The sequence below is a fragment of the Pollachius pollachius genome (assembly GCF_949987615.1).
Source record: "Pollachius pollachius genome assembly, chromosome: 8".
Taxonomy (NCBI): domain Eukaryota; kingdom Metazoa; phylum Chordata; class Actinopteri; order Gadiformes; family Gadidae; genus Pollachius; species Pollachius pollachius.
Genome location: NC_136941.1, coordinates 6,926,909 through 6,947,390, shown reverse-complemented (window position 1 = coordinate 6,947,390; position 20,482 = coordinate 6,926,909). Strand labels below are relative to the sequence as shown.

At 45.0% G+C, this 20,482-nt stretch overlaps 2 protein-coding genes across 2 annotated transcripts; both read right to left on the bottom strand.

The window, feature by feature from the left end:
- Nucleotides 1–307: 307 nt before the first annotated feature.
- Nucleotides 308–12,942, bottom strand: ifrd2 (interferon-related developmental regulator 2). The gene is made up of 12 exons (XM_079741040.1): nucleotides 12,461–12,942; nucleotides 7,354–7,470; nucleotides 7,080–7,164; nucleotides 6,649–6,773; nucleotides 6,045–6,202; nucleotides 5,411–5,464; nucleotides 4,572–4,750; nucleotides 3,934–4,042; nucleotides 3,636–3,770; nucleotides 3,353–3,481; nucleotides 2,977–3,069; nucleotides 308–2,557 (listed from the first exon to the last, which is right to left on the bottom strand). Exons 1-12 carry the CDS (start codon nucleotides 12,501–12,503, stop codon nucleotides 2,477–2,479), a joined length of 1,308 nt encoding a protein of 435 aa, XP_079597166.1. The 5' UTR covers nucleotides 12,504–12,942; the 3' UTR covers nucleotides 308–2,476.
- Nucleotides 12,943–13,280: 338 nt separating this feature from the next.
- On the bottom strand, nucleotides 13,281–19,914 carry amt (aminomethyltransferase). Its single transcript, XM_079741678.1, has 9 exons — nucleotides 19,760–19,914; nucleotides 18,202–18,369; nucleotides 17,759–17,839; nucleotides 17,372–17,503; nucleotides 17,043–17,121; nucleotides 16,738–16,883; nucleotides 15,185–15,365; nucleotides 14,586–14,741; nucleotides 13,281–14,478 (listed from the first exon to the last, which is right to left on the bottom strand). The coding sequence occupies exons 1-9, from the start codon at nucleotides 19,886–19,888 to the stop codon at nucleotides 14,300–14,302; spliced, it is 1,251 nt and encodes a 416-aa protein (XP_079597804.1). The 5' UTR covers nucleotides 19,889–19,914; the 3' UTR covers nucleotides 13,281–14,299.
- Between the last annotated feature and the right edge of the window lie 568 nt (nucleotides 19,915–20,482).

Below are 20,482 nucleotides of genomic sequence, written 5' to 3'. Positions count from 1 at the left end.
GACAGTACAATCTTAAACACTAAACGTCAAATGTCAGGACTAATATTTAAACGGAACGCCGTCATTTTATTCTAGCAGTTTGATAAACATTCTAACTATTCCATCAAATCGATTTAAACTACCGTATTGTTTCCGATTGTTTCACTTTAATTATTTAGGCCTGCTCAGTGCATATTATCATCATGCACCAGGAACGCGGGAAGTGGGGGGGCTTACCCAGACAGCAATGGGGCGGGACTGCAGGACAGCACCCCCCCTCCCGCGTCCCTGTCATGCACCTAATCAATAACTTCCAAGAACACAGAAAAATACTTATTACTTTATTCACACTTTTGTTGTGGGTTTGAGAATGGTATGGTTAACAAATTTGAAACTTGAACATATTTTCGTTATTGTAAAATGAAATAATCAAAACAGCAACTTCATTGTTTATCTTAAAATTGTATCGCCAAAATAAAATAAATCCATAAACCATTGATGCATTTTACAATAACCTAAACACACTAACCTTTCAATAAGTCAGGTTTTATTCTTTCCCCAACTGTATAATCCTTATAACTATCTGTGAACCGAAAATGTAATAGTAAATATATTCTGCAAGTATCAACATTTCATAGTAGCCTTTGTATAACCCTCTTTGATTAGACAAAATAAATCATTCTATAAACTAGACATTTGACACGTCACTGTAGTTTATTCACCAATGTGAATATGAATTGTGGAATTAGACCAATGATAATCAATGATTACATGAGGTTTGGACACATACTGCGACACCTATGTCGGAGGATTGAGTCAATTGCAAATAAAGGATAACTTTGTGTCCATTACACGAATCATTGCAATTCGCTAGAGTGTTCATAGAGGAATTATTTTCGGGCCATGTCCCTTTATAACACATTTCTAATGTCCCTGAGGCTTGGTGAAAATGGTTGCATGTTTTTAATGCCCTCTCTAACCTTCATTTCATCAGATTCTAAAATATGGAGCTTGAAATATAGATCTAGAAATATAACGTTGGAAGATGTATCAAGACCAAAAAGGAAGATGTAATCTCCCTTAAAACAAAGCAAGTTCTTTAAAATCACATAAATTGACCACGGTTACCATTGCCATGGTGATATGCCAGTTATACTTTCCACAGTTGGCATAGGATGGCAAGCTGGCTAGCAACCGCTCTTTATTTATTCACTCCACATGCTTTCCGGTGATGATGGCGGAGTACAGTCTCCAGTGAATTTACCCACACTGGTTAATTTCCGTTCCCAATGATTCAAGTAAAATGTTTCATTGATGTCGATTGTTTGTCCCAAAAACCTACATCGAAAATAAACCCATGATTTCATGTTCCTAAAATTCACACAGAACCCATCTCCACTTTTTCTTCTTATAAATTACAAAGTCAAAAGCTAACCATCAGAAATGGTAAAAATAAAAAATAAAAAAAGGGATAATTTCATATTTTTTTCCACACATTAAAATGATTACAAAGATGTGAGTTGCTGATGTGAGTTGGAGTAGGTGGAGGGGGGTGGGAGTCAGCAGAAATGGATGACTTCTCTCTGGCTTCTCTACACTGATTGGACGAGAAGAAGTTGGACCTGTTGTGTGTTGCGGAGGACTGGTTCTGTGTTCACACCATGGCGGGTTGGACAAGGCTACGGCCTCATAATACACTGCTCTACTTCTTTTGGGGGGAGAAACATGAAAGCACCATCGTTTCCTTACACATGTTTTTTTTGGTATGAATATCTTAATGTAAGGCATCGAAAAGCGTCCACTGATACTGAACCGCTTAAAAATCTACGACTTGCACAATAAAAATCCCCATACTCTGCATAAGTCTCCATATCCATTAGTAAGACCATGGCATGAACAGGTTTGCATGAGGAATAGGATTTAGTTGAACGTCATATATGCTTTTCAATCTAACACAGAAAAATATTAAGAACCATTTTACTGTTGGCATTCCGGTTTTCAAGTATTGGATCCAAATATTGGAGAAATGTCCCAGGGCACGCGAGCTGGACCGCCGGACCTTGGAACGTCCGCCGCCGTCTGACCCGATTGGCGTGCCGACAAAATGACGAATGCCAACCTTTCCTTTAGGAGCAACAGAAGATGGCCGTTCTCTAACGGCGGCCCTGCGATTGAGACAGGGACTTAGAAGAATAAACACGACGTCATCTCCGGCCTCGCCTGGACAGAGCTGATGGACAGCGTGCGCGAAGGCAGACTTTTCAAATAGTCGGGTTTAAAACACTTCGAAACCATTCAAATGCATTCAAGAGGCGTTCTAGTGTGGAGGTTTTTTCAGCAGACCCTCAAAGCAGCTCTGGCCTTGATTTATTTTTCTTCTTTGCCCCGTGGCTCGATTACCTCCGGGCCCGTTGTACGATTGATCCTTCCTGCTTTCCCCGCCGCCCCCTGACCGCTCCTCCGTCCCGTCTTCTCATCCTCCGCGCCTTCCTTCGCTCTACATGACGTCAGCCCTTTTGTCCCTCACCTTGTTCCGTAGTTTAGTCCGGGCCTTGAAGGCGGCAGAATTAAATAAATGCTGTGGGGGAGGGGGGGACAAGAGAGATGGACAGAGGGGGAGAGAGAATGAGGCTTCTGATTGGACCGTGATAAAGGAGATTACACCAATAGGTTGAGTTACACTTCCGTGTCAAACAGCCGCTTGTGTCAGTCATTCTGTACACTGATTGGCCACAGGATTTCTCAACTTCAATTTCAGTGAAAATTGGGGATCTTTATAAAGTGCGGTGTCGGCCCAAGAAGCCCTGTGATACCTGGAGGTCTAACCCACCCGTGAGTCCTGGAGGTCTCACCCACCCTGTGAGTCCTGGAGGTCTAACCCACCCGCAACAGAACACAGCCACACAGCCAGCGGTCCAGCTATGACCCTTGAGGTTGGAGCTACCAACCCAACCCCTGACCAACCCTCCTTCGGCCCTGAGACCAGTGTGCGGTTACCTTCTCGAAGCGGGAGATCTTGTTGGCCTTGACGGCAGCGTCCAGGATGAGGGGAGCGCCCAAGCCGAAGATGTCCCTCAGCAGACAGTTGAACTGGGGACACAACACAGAGACGGCTCATTAGGCAAACCTACATGTGTACAGAATTTGGACGCCTCTATAACCAAGTGGGCACTACATCGAGGTCTCGCCATCGCTCCTCTTTTTGTTCGATCCATCACAGTATGCTTTTGAAACTCAAAATACAAATGGACTCTTTTTGTGGTTCTTGATGACATAATTCTATGGTCATGCTGCCCGTGTATGTGTGAGTTAAGAGAGTTATGCGAGGTGGGTGAGTGTGTGTAAGCGTGTGTGTGTGTAAAGGGGGACCCACCTGGAGGTGGTGGCGGACCCCAGACTCCAGCAGGTCCTTGAAGGCGTCGTACATGCGTCTCCGCACCCAGCTGTCGATGTAGATCCCCTCCACACCGAAGCGGATCTTCTCCTCCTGAAAGTCCTCGTTCTGGAGGAGGAGGAGGAAGATTATGAGAGGTGGGGGAGGAGAAAAAACATGAATTAAACAAGAAAGATGTTTGTTGGAGAACAGCCAGCAACACACTAATGACCCGTCAAGAGTTCTTTAGTGTTTCACTCACACACACACAACCACACCTTACCTCGATGTAGTGCAGCACCTCCCTGAAGATGGAGCGTTGTTTCCTGCGGTCGTTCTTGGCGCGGTGTTTGTTGCTGTCCGTCGCCAGGCCCTTCAGACTCACACACAGGCCCACACTGTCCTCCACCTCAAAGTCCTACACACACACACACACAACATATTTCATATAACACTCATACCAAATCATGTGCTGCTGTAATACCTATAATAACAACAGTTAAAGGGAACACATCCCGTGTGTGTGCGCGCGAGCGAGTGAGTGAGTGAGTGAGTGAGTGAGTGAGTGAGTGAGGTCTCACCTCGTCGATGTCTCGTCCCAGCTCCACCAGCAGGGCGATGGTCTCTCCCACAGCGATCCTGTAGTTGACGTCGCTGCTCTCCAGACACGCCTGCAGCTTGGGCAGGTGGCTGAGGGGGGAGAGGAGGACCACTTCAGTCTGAGGTTTGTTTTATCAAAATAAAAGCACTCCCTCTTTCAACCTACTCCTTACTGTCCTGCTCATTAAAAAGCAGAAAATACCAATTAAAAAAAAGACAGTTCATATTTAAAAAGAACATTAATAAAGACGTTTTTTCCCCAAAAATATAACAAACCTTAATTTTGAGACTTTTATTATTTATCAACTTATCTCGTCTAGAAAGAACCACTGGATAAATATTGGTACATTATTTTCGTTCTAAACATTTTCTATTTGAACATTTTTTGTATGTTTTTTAGGGAAAATCCCTCAGTTTCAAAGTGTTTTATCTGACAGAAATGCGGATGTCTTCAAACTCAGAAATAATCGTTTGAAAAACCGTGAACACAATATTGACCAAACTAATCATCATTATATTTTTTCCATAATCGAGCAGTCTTAGTTACAGGTCAGCCCCCCCCCCCATTACCACTACAACACTATAACATTCAACATCCAGACCCCCAGGGCCAACCTACAGGTCCAGCAGCACGGCCAGCCGGGACACGGGGCACAGCGTGACCAGCAGGGCCCAGGCCTGCAGGGCGGCGCTGCAGAGCGCCGGGTGGCCCGGCTTGGCCGCGGGCAGCGCCCCCTCTCTGTTGGGGTAGGAGGACATGAAGACCGCCTCCAGCTGGCCCATGGAGCGCACCAGGTCCTGGGAGACAGAGGGACAGAGGGACAGAGAGACAGAGGGACAGAGTGGGACAGAGGGACAGAGAGAGAGACAGAGAGACAGAGGGACAGAGAGACAGGGACAGAGGGACAGAGAGACAGAGTGGGACAGAGGGACAGAGTTGGACAGAGGGAAAGAGATAGAGGGAGAGATAGACAGACAGACAGAGAGATAGAGGGAGCGATAGAGAGAGACAGACAGAGACAGAGGGACAGAGAGAGACAGACAGAGAGAGAGAGAGAGACAGACAGAGAGGCAGACAGACAGAGAGAGAGAGAGATAGAGGGAGAGAAAGAGACAGAGACAGACAGAGAGAGAGACAGAGACAGACAGACAGAGAGAGAGCGGTAGAGGGAGAGATAGAGACGGAGAGACAGAGATGGAGAGAGAATCTGTCAAACATGTTCTTGCAAATAATTTGGATGTAAAGAAAACAGTTACGTAAAGTATTATAACAATCATTAACATCATCAATTGTAAATACAAAGAAGAGATTGAAAGACTAGAACGAGTGAACAGGAAAGGAGTCTAGCAAGAACAGAGGGAACAACACCAACAGAGGTGTAGAGGGGGGGTGAGGGCAGCTGGCAGGGGGTCTCTGAGCTCTGTGTATTGGGGTCGCCATGAGTTGGCCTCACTCACCTCTCCGTCTTCAGCAGCAGACACATAGCAGCACATCCCCAGGGCCCTGGCACACTGGTAATCACACACAAGGTAAGAAAATGTCCATTTGATTCTATTCATCCATTATATACATGTACCACTCTAGATACCTCCTCATGTATTTGAGGCAGAATTCAAATAGTAACCACCGGACAACAAGTTTATGTTAAAGAGATGATATTGCGAAACCAGGTGCGGGTCTGATTAGCCGTTACAAGCCGTTTGAAAATGTCTTAGTGTCATCACAGGTGGGAGTGTCCGCCTAGATGTATGATGGGAAGATAAGCAAGACTTGCTAAAGGGACAGGAAAAAGGCAGATTTTGAAATGGCTTGTCATGGCGAATGACACTCACAAGCAGTGGCATAACATCCCCCTTTTAAACAGAAATGAAACCTCAATGACAGCGCCCTCTCTGGTGGAACACCAGCTACTGCACATGTCTATTTCTGATTGGCTGTGATCGAGCAGGGTGACAGTCACTCGTCACAGATTTGCACGGCAATGACCATCCCTCGGGCGCCTATTGTCCTCGTTCCCGCCCCCTAAAGAATGGCGCCAGGTGTTTCTCAGGAATCAGGACTCCCCCCGATGACAAAACGTTGACCACTCACACTCTGGCGTGCGGACACGCTGGCGCCGTGGTCAATCAGGATGGCACTGAAGAGGGGGCGGAGCATCTTGAAGCACTCCTCTGCCTCGTCGCCGCCCCCCAGCTGGACGCAGAGCAGGACGAAGAGTGTGGCGGCGACGGCCTGCTCCTCCCCTCCGCCTGCACACACACACACACACACACGGTCCCTGGTCACAATCCCTGCTGAACGGTGAATCTGTGGATTCTCCATCTAGGCCTTTAGTCCTTTATGTATGCTGATATGTTCAAGGACAGCTTTAATGGAATAATGTCCGTTCTGTCATTTTGCTGTTCAGAGGCTGTAAGAGTTGTCTTAAAAAAAAAAAAAGGTGACTTCCTACCACTATCTTACACCAAACCACTGTGAGTCACAGAAGATACAAACAGCTTCTATCTCACGTCCATCAATCATCTCTCTTTAACCCTCTCTCTTATCCCATCTCTCTCTCTCTAATTAGATCTCTTCATCTCCCTCTACCACTACCTAGCTCTCTCCATCTCTAATCTCTTTAGCGGTCTATTACTACATCTCAATCTAGCTCCCTCTATTTATGTCTACCTCTCCCTCCTTTCCTCCACCTTACCCTTCTTGAGGCACCGCTCCAGAGAGTCGGCGACGGTGATGCGCCTCTCGGTCAGGAAGTCGTACAGCACCCTGGAGGAGAAGGCCTGCCGCAGGGACTCCAGCGCCGCCTGCCGCGTCTTGGCACTGGGGGGGGGGGGGGGGGGGGGGGGGCACAGGGTGAGACAGGGAGAGGGGGTGAGAGAGACACGCATGTCGGGGGAGAAAGAGGGCGAGAGAGAGACAGAGATACAGAGAGAGAGAGAGACAGGGGGTTAGAGGGACATGGGGAGAGATAGAAAGCGAGAGATTGAGACAGGCCGAGAGAATGTGTGATATTGTTAGCTACAGGGAGAGACAGAGAGTGAGAAGTGGAAGGAGCGAGAGACCTAGAAAGTGCCCAGGAGAGAGAGAGGGAATATGTGTGTGTGTCTGGCGTAGGCAGAGGCTCACCTCTTGTCAGTGAGGTCCTCTATACTCTGTTTGAGTTTGTCGTCCGACTCCTCCTGGGCAGTCAGCTCGTCCACCACCTCCGCGGCTGAGGTCGACACCACACACACACAAACACACACTTAACTTGATATTCTTACCATTGAGGTAGACATCATTGAGCTTCAAAGCAATGTATGTAGGTAGGTAGTTGGTGGATGGTTGGGTAGGGAGGTAGGTGGATGGGTGGGTAGGGAGGTAGGTGGTGGATGGGTAGGTGCATGAGACAGTGTGTTACCAGTGCCGTCCTCCAAGGCTGATGCGTTCTCACTGGTGCTGCTGTAGTGACTCATCACCTCTGACGCCAGGTCATCATCGCTCGCCCCCGACTCGCCCTTCACCCCATTTCTACCACCTGAGAGAGAGAGAGAGAGAGAGACTTTAAATTAGTGATCGACCGATAAATTTCGACATTGTAACATATGATATCGTCATTGTGTCATTTTTATGATGTAAATTGAGGGAGGCCTAGCCTGGAAATCCAGACCCACATCTAGAAAGCTGTAGGGTCTGGCAACGAGTAATGAAAATGGCCTAACTCGAGGGGCGGCACCAAGCATGCATTTGAAAATATCACTGGATAACCCACATTGGATAACACTATGACCAATCAGAAGAATACAAGGGGTGACGTATCCAGACCAGTCTAACCAATAGATAAGACTCTTGCCATATCCGGTCGGTAAAACAGCAACTCTTTTGGCCCCCCTATATTGAAACATCGATGTGATTGATTAATGTTCTGGGCCAGGGGAGGCCCAGAATATACACGAGTATATTGCTCGTCGTTCCCGTAGTGACTCGCTGAGCAAATTCAAATTCTCGCGAGAACTCTGGGTTTCCAGGGTATTATCGGCTCAAGAAAATCGGCATCGGCGTATCGGTTATCGGCTAAGGCTGATGAAAAAAAAAACGGTATCAGTCCTAAGAAATCCATATCGGTCGATCCCTACTATTAATTTCTTCATCCGCTCATTCTCGTCATGGTGGGCATGGTGACTGAAAGAGCAGAGCAGGTAGCTCTGTGCTGTATCCTCTAGAACCAAACATGGTGGCCTGAAGTGTTGGGCAGGAGTATAGAACGGCTGTCATAGCAACAATCTGCTATATTGATGATTGGGTTCATATTCTCAGCTCGGTAAACTATAAAACCCCAAACCAGACGCTGAAAGGTCCTCATCAGAGGCTGGGACTATTTCAATAGCCAGCTGTCCTTACAGGCACCAATATATACATCTGCTACACCCCGATGTCTAAAAGCAACATGGCTTGTTGGTTATTAATGGCAGAGACCAGTGAGTTGCACCAGCTTTAGCAGAGACCAGCTGTCTCAATCTGTCTGTAACCAAGCACCAGAATTTAAGGATGCAGGCAGAGATACATATACTGTACACTTGGGGGAGAAAGATTGTATCATCAAAAAAATCTTATTTTTTAAATATATCCACATAGGCTTCCATCGACAGACAGGGGTGTTACTGCCACCATATGCCAATGTCTATCAATGACGTATGTGGGTTATACATTTTACCATAAGCCTACAAATATGAAATAGAACAATGTAGTCATGTCCCGTTAAATGTTAATATTTAAAAAGAAAGAACGATTTAAAACAGCATAAAAAATGCTTACTCTTAACAGTTCTGGTGTTGACTCTGAACACATCTTACTGTTTCCACTATACAAATAACCTATATAGAGCTCATGAACACTGTGAGCCAGTGGTTTGAGGTCCTGCTGGCTCAGGGATACAGAGATACAGCTAGTGTGATGACCGCAGCGTACAGCCTCCATTCAGGTCATTCAGCTGGTGCATGAGAGGCTCGTCAAAGAATGGAACGGTCATTGAGTGAGAGGTGTGAGTGTAGTTCTATTTGTGCGAGTGTGTGTGGGCAGGTCAACAAGGTCGGGCCAGGGTGACCAAGATGCCATGCTTGTTGGTAACTGCCAGGGTGCTACATGGGAGATGTGGTTTGTCTACAGGTTGGCCTAATATTGACTTTCATTCTGCCATCTGTGCAAGGCAATTGGCTAATTCATTTTTTGTAAAAAATGAATTGGCCATTTTATATTTGTACGATTTGATCGTACAAATATAATGCTTAAACTCAGATAGACAAGCACTTTGTATTCCAGTGAAATTCTTTATGATTATGCTAGAGAAAAAAAAAAAGGTGTGACAATGACTCATGGTACTACTGATAACTTATTAAATTACATCATGGGTATCAGGTGTGTCAAAAGTGTACTACATTTGGGAATAAATAATCTAAAGATTCACTATGTATCGTTCGTAAAACTAAATTTGCAGAAACTGTGCCCCACTTCTATGGAAATATTTAATGCATGTGTATCGTCTCATGATTGACCTAACACAAGTTGAGATAGCACACTGCACAAACCTTTAACTGTTACCCAATGTCCTGCCATTCAACCCTGATTCCAGAGTCTAAAGACCCCCCCCACACACACACACACACACCCACACAGGCTGCATGACTGGATCAAACATGAATCACAGCTTTCTTGCTGTGAGATTACAATTTTTTGTATGCCCATTTAGCTCCTGGCCAAATGTAATGCATTTTAATAAGCAAAGAGTGGTTACAGTTTCAGTTGAGTCAAAATAAACAGAACAGTGTAGTGGTAAGTGTGCTCGCCTCCAAACTCCAAATTGAAAAGTTCTGGGTTTGAACTTTGAAGCCCAATGACTGCGGGCTACCTAGGCATCATTAGGAAGGAGCCCTTAATCCTTGCATTGTCAATATTTGAACTTCTGGAAACTACACCCTTTTAGATTGTACATATTTGAGTGTACTAACTCAAGTAAATATTTTAACTAAATTACCAAGAGCCTTGTCAAGCCTTGTCTGGTCCATGAAAAGTCAGTGAGTGGACGGCTTGTGGCTTATGGATCTCACAGCTCCAAACCATCTCCTATAATTATAATCATTCTAAGGTAAAAATCCCACACTATGCTCTGGATCATTTTCCAATGGCTTGGACACCAAGCAGGCTTTCTCCACCAAAGAAATGTAAGCCATACATAAGAAAGGTTGAAACCAAAAATGCATTTCCGCATTTAACTAGCATAGAGCGGGCTTGATTAGGGTCAAAAGGCAATCCAATATCCAAATATATCTCCAGTATTTTTATTGAAGAAACGAAAACCATCACCTTTCTGTGGCAGCTAAAGCACCGGCCAAAAACAGCCAAACAACGGTGCCCAACAATAGCATGGTATAAAGACTGTCCCTGGAGAGGACAGCCTAGCACACTGGAACAACGCGATGGGGAACAAACAGCCTGAATAATGAGACCAAGGATAGGAACCAGGCCATCAATACAAAAGGAAACAGGGAGTTGATCAACCATAATAGTGTGAAGACAACAGTAGTTATAGCCAGTCCCTCTCTCCTAAAATACATTCAAATAAGCCTATTGGGATGTTATACAGATGTAAGATCATCATTACTTGTGGGGAAACATGATCATACAGAAATTGACAACATAATAAAACCATCTAAACAATTTCATTGTTCACAGTTCAGTGAAAGTAATGGACAGGCACACAGTCACATGCAGGGTGATAGTGGCCGTGTGGAAAAGCTTTTGGCACATTAGTCCACGCAGATAGCCACATGTAGAGATTAAGCCTGGGTTAAAGGTAAGGCCATGCAGGATGGAATTACAAACTGTATTCCCACCAGATAAAGGACAAGCATGGCAGAACATTGGCTCACACTTAAGGCTGCTCAAGCAGAAGTGTCAAAAGCACATGTCCAGGTGAGGTGGAACACACTGATGAATGCAGAGTTCCCTAATGCAGAAAGGGCTTCCTGGTGGCGTGGACAGCATGCATTGATGCCTTCCATGAAGTCAAGCTTATGTGCTTGGGGTTAAGAAACAAAAGACACAAGCACAAAGATGGCCTAATGAGAATGACTAAGCCTGGGTAAATATTTTATAGAGTAAGGCGTCGCGGATGATAATGTAGATGAAGCTCTGTGCTAGTGGCTTAGCGTTGAGGAGAGCCACTGCTGGTTTGAAGCAGGCTATGTCCAGGGCGATAAGACAGCCGTGTGTTATGAGAAAAATAAAAGAATCACGGCACAGGGTGGGATTGACAGGACGGTGGCTTGTTACCTTTCGACAGCGACAGAGGAGCTTTAGCAGAGAGCTGCAGCTGGAGAACCTCCTGTCGTAGAGAACCTGCAGTGGACCATGTTCCGAGGAGGGATTGAGGATGGGCAGGGCATGAGGAGGAGCCCAAAAAGACACATATGAAGGGGAGGGTGGAGTGGTTGATTGGGCCAGAGAGGGATACAAAAGGTCATCAATGGGGTGGGGGGTGGGGGGGTGGGGATAGAAGAATGGATGGATGGTTGGATTAATGGGTATGGATGTACAGACAGAATAATGGCGATAGGTAAGGATGGAAAAGATAGGTGGATAAATGATGTGTGGAATCAGACAGAATGATGGAAAGATGGAGAAGTGGAACGTTGAGTGTGACATCCAAGGTACAGTAGGAACCGTTTACGGTGTTAATTGTAGAACCATTCAACAGCGCTTGAGATTACTTTTTGATACAGAAGCATGAGAAAATCCATACAAATGTATCAAAGAAACAAAAAATCTTTGACTCTTGACTTCGAAACTCAAAACCAGGAACGGGTGAGTGTGTTCGCATCTCTCTCCCGCTATCTTTTCCTGCATGTGATATTTGTGGACCAATGGAAATACCTTATTTTATAACATTTGGAACGTCCTCCAAGACCCAAACCACTTCTTAACAAATGAATGTCTCTCACAATCGGACGGACAGACGTTCGATTGCGAAAAGAGCGCACCCCCCGCCCCCAAATAAAAAACTAACTAAATACTAAACGGAAACTATACTTGGTAGCTCCAAAATAGCTTACAGTAAACTGAGCAGCATGACACTAGAACCAGAATAACGTGGCTACGCTCTGACCAGCCATGTGCTTAGTCTCAGCAATCCCAGCATCAATGTGTCGGTCATGTTATATGATCAATAACAGAAATCCCTTTATGACGGGCAAGCAAAGCTTTCAGGAGCATGCTATGAACATTGGTAACGTTATCGAATGTGGCTCGAACAGTAAATTGCCCCTTAATATAAACACAAAAACGAGAAGGAAACCCAAAGTAATGTGGATTGTCAGTCACCACGCTTTGTTGCCATATGGAAATAGTCGCTCGCCTTCAAACCATAAATATGGACTATTCTGCTTTCAAGGCGTGGCAACCGCACATTACAGCTTTTATGAAGAGTCAAGCCCAAAGTGTATATACATTATTTCTGAAGATCTGCTTCTTACCACTTTTGCCTGGGCCACGTTTCCCCTTCTTACTCCGCGGCATGTTGTTCTCCTGCTCCCAGTGCCTGAGCACCAGTCAACCAGAGCTAAAGGCGGCTAGCGAGCTGCTATCGATCAAGGCGTCAGCTCGGGATGTCCGTGGGGTGGACAGCGGCTGTCACAGCAGACAGGTTGAAGGTGTCCGTCGTCTCTCGTCAGAGACAGCCCAAAGCCTTTCACAGAAGCACATCCAGATACTGATCAAGAGGCTAAAGTGAGCTAACCTCCCTCCTAGTTAGCAGTCGACACCAGCGCCTTTTACCAACTCGAGACCAACTTTGTTGGTATAATACGAGTAGGATCTTGCAAAAAAAGGCTCCCTCTTCCGCGTTTTCAATCACTATTATCTTTGATTGTACCCGGGTAACCTATATTTAATGCCAGGTTGAGAAGATAAGGATATAAGAAGGTAGTTAGGACGGAGTTTTGAGCACGTTGCTGTCGCGAAGTCCACCATTTTCTCAGTAGCTGCTTATTACACCGGTAGGCGGGGTTGCCAGATATGTAGAACCTATATGTTGCCAGATATCAAAACAACCCCCACACACCTCCTTAGATTTTTAATACAGTAACGCTGGAAAATAGCACATCTTTTCTTTACATCGATATAACTACATTCGGATTGAGTATTCAATGCAATAATACCACATGACAATGTTATTAGACTTCAACCATCGGAAAAATGTTGATAAAATATTGTTTAACATTTTTATTCAATTTATGACAATTTATGCATTTAAACATACAAAATTACATACTTTAGACATTTATTATTGCCGAGTTATAAACCTTTACTTTATAGATGGAGCTGGTTGACCCAGAGACAATTGTCTAATTAGTATAAAAAAAAAAGAAACTAACTTTGTTATTCAATTTCATAGCATTTAACATTAACAACACAATAAGGATACACTACAGTAGGAATGCACAATGCTACTTTTTATCTGCAGGCACACCGATCCAATGAAATTAAAGTTTTCTCAGCAGTGTAGACTTAAACCATTAGTTTGGTTAAATGAAACCATAAAAACATGTTTCCTTAATTGTTAGTTGAAGTTTGGTCCCTTATTAGCCGATCACTTTTCAGAAAAAACACAATGCAGACTTGTAAAAAAAAAAGCAGGGAAAATTACGGGGAATACAATACAAATACAACAGCATTTATTTTCCTTCATTCGTTTTCTGTTAAACTTTCATTAGTAAACATTACACTGCATGATTCCTCACCATAAGTTAAAGGTGAGTGCATGGTAGACATATGTTGCATCATCGTGCTCCATATCCTACACTGCTTGAGTTAGTCATTTTTTCAAACTTCCAAACAAAACGTAAACCATCTTGTCAACAGAGGCCGTTTAACTTAAGTGTGAGGTAATTTGTGAAGGGGCGATTCTCCACACTCCCCGATTGGCTCATTTAATTAAAGATGCATTAGGAGCATGACGTCTCTAGAGGAGCTGTTTTTAGCATGCAGATGTTCAGTCCATCAAAGTTTCATTTCTATGATGTTTACTTGCTCATGTTCTTTTTAGATCTTCAGTGACTTGTTTGATTGTTGATTGTGGGAATAAAGATGTAAAGTGGGATTAATCTGAATGTGCTTTCATGGAGTCCTGGCAGTCGGGAGTCCATTCCAACCCACGGGTGTTGAATCCAACTGGCATTTCCAGAAACCAACACAAAGGGGCAACATTGGTGACTATTCCAGCGAGGAAAGAACAGTGTGTGTGTGTGTGTGTGTGTGTGTCTGTGTGTGTGTGTGTTTGTATTTATACATATAAGAGTTTGTATGCCTTTGCTTTAGTTTCCAGAGTAGTAGTTGGTTGGGACGAAGGGCATCTTGCTGATGACAGCGGGCACCGCCTTCTTCCTCACCTCCACCTGCACCGCGGTGCCGTTCTTGGCGAACGCCGCCTCCACGTAACCCATGGCAACGTTCTTCTTCATGCAGGGGGAGGGGCAGCCACTGGTCACCTCACCTGGGAGTCACAAAGAATGTAAATGATTCATCCTCAAGAATTTGTCATAATATAATCAATATATTCAGCACACGCACACACACACAAACACACACACGTGCGCTGACCTATGACCTTCCCGTCGGGCCCGAGTATGGGGGTGTGCGGCCTGACCGGTGGCCCTGTGGACACCAGCCCCACCCTCTTCCTTGCCGTCTTCGCCTTGATCTGGGGAACGATGACGTTGGCGCCGGGGAAGTCCCGGGCCTGGCGACGGCGCTTGCCTGGCGGGGCACGAGGCGGACGAGAACACAAGAGGTTTAAAATGTTGACCAACACGTTCTCTTCAAGATCAATACACCGGACGTAGAATAAAGGGTGCTGGGGTGTTGGGCTCCCAGCCGAAGGGTTCCGGGTTTGATCCCCGATGTCCGCAGCCGACCTGTAGGCATCGTTCAGCCAGATGCTCCTTAACCCCTACCTGCTCCTATGTGACATGTATCTGAATTCACAGTCCGTCGCCTTGGATAAAAGCGTTGGCTAAATTACTTCATATTCTTGAAGGCCTATGAGATGGATTGAAGCATTAACCAGCATTAACCTGCTCGTCTGACTAACCTGCATGTCAACGTGTGACTTAACACGCGTTACAATACTTTATACTTCCAATTCTGCAATTTTCAATCAACCAATAGATCCAAAAAACAGACAAGCCTGAGAAACCCACCTATTGTCCAGACTAAGGTGGCCTCCACAGGGGTGGTCGTGTCGTCGATGTCGTTGCCATAGAGACATAGCCCCGCCTCCAGTCTCAGACTGTCCCTGGCGCCCAGGCCCGCTAACTTGACCTCGCTATTGGCTAAGAGCTTCTCCGTAAGCTCCACCACACGAGAGAGAGGAACTGAGATCTGGGGAGAGAAGCCAAGGAAAGGAGGAAGAGAAAGAATGTTGACTCATGTCTGCTTACACATATTACTGTTACAAGTGAACCTGTCCACAACTCCCTTTGGGGCACGTAGACCTTTGAACCTTGCAAATAGTCTGCATTTGTCGGACCGGCCAATATCGCACTCCCTCACAGGAAAAAAATAGAGAAAATAAAATGGACAACCAGCCAAAAGCTAATACACAGATAATAAACAAATAATGTATAGATAATAAACCGCTTATCAATAGCTAATGAACAGCTTGTGAATGGATAGTTAAAAGATAGAGTTTAGCTGGTCTATAGTTAATGACTAGTAAGGAACAGCAAGTGTGTATCTAATGAACAGCTACGACCTTTTTATAACTGAGGCCCAGTATGCATATTTTAAATATTCTCAAGGGTGTTACGTATTTTAAACACATAAAGCTACCCACACATAGCCCCTAGGAAGTAGGATCGAACACATAGGCCGCAATTACCATACATAGCCACTAGAAAGTAGAATCGAACACATAGGCCGAAATTACCACACATAGCCACTAGGAAGCAGGACCCGACATTTTGAGCTGCAATAACTATTCCAGCCATAGAGGGCAGCACCTTTAGACAGGTGAGGAGGGCGAAACCAATACGTCATATAGGCCACGCTTACTCAGTATTTAAGCAGGACCTGAAGCCAAAGAGATCAGAAACATCCGGCAGTCCATACTAGGGAGTTAGGTAGAGAGGCCTGCTGTTTGTCCCTCACACGCGTGTCCATACAATTCCCCTCCTTTTGCTTCATAGTTACCATACCGAAATACTTTAACAAATAAAGTGAGTTCAAAGCGATCCCGATTAGACTACTTTCTTCAAGAACACAACAAGGGCCAGTATGGGGGGGGGGATGCAGGCGCCCCATCTAACCAGTAGGGATTGCTAATGCAGGTCACAAACCATTATATGCCTGCCTCATCTAATCTAATGAACACAGATACTGTAGGACCATTATTAAGAGTATAAACACCGTTGTATTATTAGGCAGTAACAGTCTTACAACACGACCGTGATATATTGTGCAAACATCAAGCCAATTAAAACTTAGTGGCGATAGTGGCAATAAGACTTAAGCATGACAGAGTAGGGCGGTTGGGTTTGGTGTGACGGCCTCTCATTCTAATTTTGAAGAAGTCATTTCTATTAATTATTATATATATTTTTTGTTGTTGTTCCTTGTAGGCTTAATTTGTTAACCTCTGCGGCCCGGTGGCCAATGCTCCGCGGGCCGGTACCAGTCCGCGGCCCGGTGGTTGAGACCCCCTGAGCCGGGAGACAGCTAGTGAACAGCAGGTAACTGCTAAGGAGTCGCTAACCTCTACGCCGTCCTCCCCCGTGTACCCGCAGCGCGTCACCCTGCAGTCCGGAACGCCAAACACCGTGGCCAGGGCCGAGGTCATGAAGGTCAGCTTACTGAGGTCCTCTTTCATCCCCGCCTGCAACACCCGAGCCATGGAGGGGCCTGGCGCACACACACACACACACACACAAAGTTTGTTTACCGAGGTGCATTCTGTAAATGATGATCCTGAACATGTACACGGATATTAATATGGATCCATCACACATTTGAGTGGTAATATGGATTTGTGTTGCTGTCGTTTGTAATGTTGTGTATTACCTTGCACGGCAATCAGAGCCTGGTCAAGGAACTCCAGATCCACATCAGCACCTGCTGCTTTGAACTCAGCCAATCTGGACTACGATCAGCGCACACACACACACACACACACACACACACACACACACACACACACACACACACACACACACACACACACACACACACACACACACACACACACACACACTTTAGGAATGTTTAGGTATGTCTACATCTATGTCTGTGCGCCTATCATTTTGTTATTCATGTTGTAGTGTCATCTCGTCTCAGGGTGGCGGGGGGGGGAACATGTTTGCCAGCCAGCAGGCTCTCCTGCCTGGGTGTACCTTCATAAGCGCAGAGTCCTTGTCGGCGCAGCCGGCGTTAGACACAACATAGAGGTAGGTCTGGTCTGTCTTGGTGACGATGAGGTCGTCTATGATCCCTCCCTTCTCATTGGTGAAGAGGGTCAATGTGCCCTGATAATGAGAACAGAAGAGAAAGAGATTGGTCGTCATACAGGAAGTTACGCAAGTAGCCCCTCTCAATCATTAGTAAACCATTTGGTTGTAATCAACTTTTTTGTGTTAACATTACAACATTGAACACTCAAAAGTCAGTCTACATTTGGAGGAAAGGTAATTTCTGAGTTTCAACTTGTATTCACACAAGAACAACATCTACTGGTTGAGAAGAGTACAAAACTGTACCTTTGTGTTGGCGTTTCAACTCACCTGGTTGTCCTGCAGTTCTGCAATATCTGCAACCACCATCGACTCCATAAACTTAATTCTGTCTTTGCCGTGCACTTTGGTCTGACATTGAGAAAAACAGCTTTCAGGAGCTTTTAAGTTGTGACCCTTGTTGTATCATGGTGCACTTATAGCAGACGACTGTATACATGGAAAATGCCCAGGGATTCCTCCATAGGCCCCAATGTTTAAACAATCAACATTAAACATTAATTAATATAAAAACATTGCTATAAAGTGGCTTGATACATTACCAAATGTTACGTCGATTTTAACACTGTAGTGTTTCCGATTTGACTTAATTGCAAGTGTATGTGTGTGTGTGTGTGTGTGTGTGTGTGTGTGTGTGTGTGTGTGTGTGTGTGTGTGTGTGTGTGTGTGTGTGTGTGTGTGTGTGTGTACCTATGCGTCCGTCCCCCCCTCACCTGCAGCATGTGGCTGACGTCGAAGATGGAGCAATGCTCCCTGGTGTGCATGTGGGAGGCGATGTGGCTGTCCTTGTACTGAACAGGCATGCTCCAGCCGGCGAAGCCCACCATCTTACCTCCCTGGGACCTGTGGAAGTCGTACAGCACCGTCTGCTTCAGGGGTGCCTGGGGACCACGGCAACAATACAGAGTAAACAACGACAATTTCTGCTGTAAACAATATCATACATCGAGTAGAGAACCACACTTGTATACAGTCAAGATAACAATTTTACACAACAATACACAGTAAACGATGAAAATATTTACCATAGTAGAGATAATGATATTATTACACAACAAAACACAGAGTAAACAACGACTATCTGTACTGTAAACAATACATATAACAATATAAAAAATCATCACTATAGAATATGAAGAATGTGAATATTTTGACCACAGTGCAGTAGGATCAAAGTCATATGCCCTTTATATTCATTCTAATGTAGCTAGCTTTCTTCCAATTGAAGCCACTCATAAGGAGAGAGAGGTAAAACATAAAGCTTAATTTATAGTGCCATTAAATGTGATAAGATATTGCTTACACACCATTGATAGGGTACTTATTAGGTCTGTATTCCTCCCTTTCAACCTAACCTTAGACCTTTGAACCAGCCGTGGGAAAAGGGCTTATCAAAGTCAGAGCGCACATTACGACACAGGCCTGGCAACTACACAGACGTGTTCAAGGCCGAAGTAGCTATTCTGTGTGTGTGTGTGTGTGTGTGTGTGTGTGTGTGCGCGCGCGCGCGTGCGTGTGTGTGTTATACCATTAGCACGTGACCTGACCCACAAGACAGTTAAAACGTCCCAGTACAGTATTGAGATTCCTTGGCACCTGCACCTCAAAGGTTAATTCTTCATATCATGAATCAAGTTTTAAAACTCTCGGAGCAGGGGTCTAGGGACTGTAGTATTGTAATCAGTCACTCACAATGTAAATCAATCGACAAGATCAATAGAAAAGAGGTGTGTGCTTCGAAACACACAGGGATCGACACATGTATATGTACAGACTATATTTTGCTTATACAATCACCATGTTCAAAATACAACAATATATTGATATTGATTGATATAAGTAGTCCGATTGGGGAATATCATTACGCAGCCTAGGATATGATTAAATCCATTGCTACATTTGAAGACGTTTGAAAAGGAATTAAACGGAATTTTCTATTCAGTTTAAGCTGCATAAGAGTCAGTCACTCGTGTAATAAATCGAGGCTGATTCCCCTCATCTGCTTCACTGAGCTGTGCAGCGGAGATGTGCAATTAGGTCCGCATGGACTGACTTGTCTGACACAAATGTAACAGCAATGGAAAATACGGTGGTAGATTTGCCCTGACGAACTACATTTATAACGGAAATTAAAATCTAACTTAAATCTGACATTTATAAAACGGCTCGCCATGTAAGATTTACAGATTACACATTGAGTAAATAGCCTATCTGAAAGAGAAGGAAGAGGTTCATTAATGATGCAGCTTCTTGATAGTTGGGTGAAGTTACCTCTGATGTTGAAGCATGCCTGTGATGGGGCTGCAGCCCCCCTGCAGCTCCAGCGACCCGCACACACTCGCTCGGAACCCGCACCCCCGACCCGACCACCCCGCTCCGAACCAGTATCCGAGCCCACATCTTTCAGCGTTTTCTCCCAGTCAACTTCGAAAAGTCTTCACAGCTAACCCCTCGCGGTGTGCTCAGAGGCTGGGGACTTCTTTTGGTGGACTCCGTACTGTCGTGGAGAATTTCTGCTTCCAACTCAAAAGCTTCAAACAACACGTTGGGCAGAGGAGCATTATGGGAAATGTAGTTGAAAGGGGAAACGAGAATCTAACATTGACAGTGGCTTTACAATTTCAGAATTTGAAGTTTATATTAAGAAAGGTTTCAGATTATTATGGTATTTTAACACATTTAGCTCACCAGAGGGTCATAGATTAAAAAAAAGAGTAAACAACACAGTTACCCCGTCAATAAATCACAACAAAGTAGCCTAAAGTTTTGGGTGACAATGGTTTAGGTTCAAAACAGGTTACTCAGCAGCAGTGACATATATAATCCCGCCAACCCCCAACCTATGTGTGATACGATCGTCGAGTCATCCATGGGCCTAATATTAACCCCAACCCCTGATGCTATTTCAGTCTGCAGGCATGCAGTGAGGGTCTCTCTCTCTCTCTCTCTCTCTCTCTCTCTCTCTCTCTCTCTCTCTCTCTCTCTCTCTCTCTC